The sequence below is a fragment of the Alosa pseudoharengus genome, unplaced genomic scaffold (assembly GCF_046254945.1).
Source record: "Alosa pseudoharengus isolate Yale_2024_CS ecotype anadromous, Long Island Sound unplaced genomic scaffold, YU_APseudo_1.1 YU_APseudo_1.1_scf_6, whole genome shotgun sequence".
Classification (NCBI taxonomy): Eukaryota; Metazoa; Chordata; class Actinopteri; order Clupeiformes; family Clupeidae; genus Alosa; species Alosa pseudoharengus.
This window is the reverse complement of record NW_027468848.1, coordinates 16,432,240-16,435,276: the sequence shown is the minus strand read 5'-3', so window position 1 is coordinate 16,435,276 and position 3,037 is coordinate 16,432,240. Positions and strand designations below refer to the sequence as shown.

The 3,037-nt window shown below is 47.6% G+C and overlaps 1 protein-coding gene across 1 annotated transcript; it reads right to left on the bottom strand.

Moving 5' to 3' along the window:
* Positions 1–635: 635 nt before the first annotated feature.
* LOC143106822 (thyroid peroxidase-like) lies at positions 636–2,035 on the bottom strand. The gene is made up of 5 exons (XM_076271298.1): positions 2,011–2,035; positions 1,705–1,870; positions 1,341–1,540; positions 1,183–1,245; positions 636–940 (listed from the first exon to the last, which is right to left on the bottom strand). Exons 1-5 carry the CDS (start codon positions 2,033–2,035, stop codon positions 636–638), a joined length of 759 nt encoding a protein of 252 aa, XP_076127413.1.
* Between the last annotated feature and the right edge of the window lie 1,002 nt (positions 2,036–3,037).

Below are 3,037 nucleotides of genomic sequence, written 5' to 3'. Positions count from 1 at the left end.
ATTTAGAATTCCAAATCCATATTTCCAGATATTTTGGTAAAAGTAACTTAAAAGTAATACAATAGTAGTGTAATGCCTTACAATTCAGAGACAGTAATATTATAATGTAATGAATTACTTTGAAATGACAGTAATAAGTAATACATAATATATTACGATTTTGAAGTAACTTGCCCAACACTGATTAAACCACATGTCACTGCTTGACTAAAGGAAAAATATAGGCTACTGAACATGGATGGAGAGCGTCATAGTTGACAGAAATTACGATACTGATTATATAATAACCTATAGGTCCAAATCTAAATGTTTGGGTTCAGTTTATGAAGTGTTGCTACAGCATGATACTGTGTGTTTGTTATTTATGGGGGGGAATCAGGGGGGGATTTTGGTATCGGTGGGCTTGTGTGTGTGTGTTTGTGGGGGGTGGGGGGGTCGTCGGTCCAGTAGTGGGCTGGTCCAGGAGAAAATTGCCAGGGCCGAATTTTGTTCCCAGTCCGACCCTGAGAGTAGCTCTCATTGAGATGTAACTTCTGTCCATTAGACGGTGAAGAGGATGTGCCCGGAGAAGAAGCTGTCAGCGGTCAGTCCGTTGCCGCCATAGTTGGCACTGAGGTAGACACGGTCCCCAGCCTTCAGCTGCAGAATGGTGCCCCCGGTGGCGGTGACGTAGCCGTTCTGTGCGTGGTGAAGGAGTGGAGCACCAGCTTGTCGTTGTGGCGCAGGTCCACGTTGTCCACGTTCTGGTAGAGCGTGCAGTGGAAGTCAAACTGGTAAACACCGGGCTCAACACAGGTAAACACGCCGGTCTGGCTCTGGCCGTTGTAGATGACATCCTTGAAGGCGATGGGTTTGCCTGGGTGCGGGAAGTTGTAGCCCAGGTGCAAGGCGAAGGCAGCGCGAGCAGCATTGCCAGGTGGGCCAGGGGGACCAGCAGGGCCTGAGAGGGAGAGATGGGGGTTAAAGGTTAAACAGGAGTCAAAGTTGTGGAATACAGACATGATCTCTCCTTTCTCTCTAAGGCTGTTCTGTACAGTTCTATTTGACATGTACGCTCTCTCAATTACAGGGGGATCTGTTGTGTTCATTATGTCTGGGTTAATGTATGGTGCAGTACATATATACCTGCAGATGGTTGCATTGTACAAATGGCAGTAAGCTATATGACTGACAGTCTCTTACCTGGGGGTCCAGCTGGACCTTGCTCACTTTTCCATGGGGCGTAGTCTTTGGTTGGGCCCGCAGCTGCCAAGACAAATACAATATTACACCACATACAAACAAGCACACACAAAAATGCATAATCTGTTACCAATATTTACAGTGCATGGGTTTCTTACCATTCTCTTCCCAGGGGCTCAGGTCAAAGGCTGGGATGTCCTCACAGCATGTGTACCCAGAGCCACGTGGCCGGAACTCAAAGGGGTCTTCAGGGACATCAGTGATGCCGGTGTTGTCACAGATGAAACGAGACAGAGATGCTGTGCGCAGAGACTCACGCTGGGCTTCGGTGAATACACCGTCATTCTCCCACCACAGCCTGATGCACACATGCATGCACAGTTATAAACTAATCTTACTGTAATATGCTGTTCTACTCAAGAATCTAAAAAAGATTTGCATGTGTATGAGGATAAAGAAAGTATGTGTGATTTTGCATATGTGTGTGTGTTTGACTGAGTGTGTGTGAGTGCACGTGCTGACCTGTCACCCTGGCGGACATTCCTGAACTGTCTGGCAATGATGCAGGCAAACAGTGGTCCCACGCGTCCTCCGTCCACGAAAGGCTCGGCCACTCCTCCCAGCCACACGTCGATGTTGTCCGCGGTGCCGTCGAGCTCCAACAGGGAGAGGCGGAAGAAGCAGGAAGCTGCACGAGCCCAGTTTATAAAGGACCCCTACCGTTTACCAAATCAGTTCTGGGGGAGGCGAGGTCTGGGACTCAAACAAGTTCCAAAAGGGAAGGTGGATCAGTCTGTTGAGGAGGCATTAAGAGACCCTTCAAGAGACCTTTCATGCCCTGGAAGGAAATCATGGGCTTACTAACATCGACCCACCTACCACATCCCTCAGCACAGAGTGTCCATCATGGAGAGAGGTCCAAGAGGTAGTCAAGCATGCAAGATCATCTTCTGCTCCAGGTCCCAGCGGTATACCGTACAAAGTATACTAAAAATGCCCTAAGCTCCTCCGGAGGCTTTGGAAGCTTATGCAGGTAATTTGGTCCAAGGGAACCATTCCAACAAGCTGGAGAAGGGCGGAAGGGTGCTTTGTGCCCAATGAACAGGGATCCACACAGATCAGCCAGTTCCGAACAATCTCCCTACTTAGTGTGGGAAAGATTTTCTTTGCTGTGCTTGCGAAGACAGTGAGCGCTTACATGACCCAGAATGGATATATTAACACCTCTATCCAGAAGGGTGGTGTTGAAGGGTTCTCCGGGTGCTTGGAGCATACAGGGGTCCTCAGCCAACTCATCCAAGAAGCAAAGGAGAAGAAAGGCAGCCTAACAGTCATCTGGCTTGACTTTGCTTTGGACTACTACCTCATCCCACATAACATCCAGGACATGATCACCAGTTACCTGAGAGACATCAAGGTATGATTCCAGTCCACCAAGTTTATAACAAAGTGTTAGCCAGTGGAGAAGGGGATAGTGACAGGATGCACGATCTCTCCCATCTTGTTCATCATGGGAATGAATCTGATCATCTCTGCAGCGAGTACAAAGTCAAGAGGGCCAAAGACCACAGCAGGACGTCAACAGCCAGCAATCAGGGCATTCATGGAGTCATTTCAAAGTAATTTGTTACATTATAATATTACTGTCTCTGAATCGTAAGGCATTACACTACTATTGCATTACTTTTAAGTTACTTTCACCAAAATATCTAGAAATATGGATTTGCCATTCTAAATGCAGTTTATTACAGACATCCCAAGTCTCCCGGAAGTTTCGGGAGTCTCCCGCATATTGATAGCGGCTCCCTGATGCCCGCAAATTAGATAAAATCTCCCGGAATCTAGAGCGAGCGAG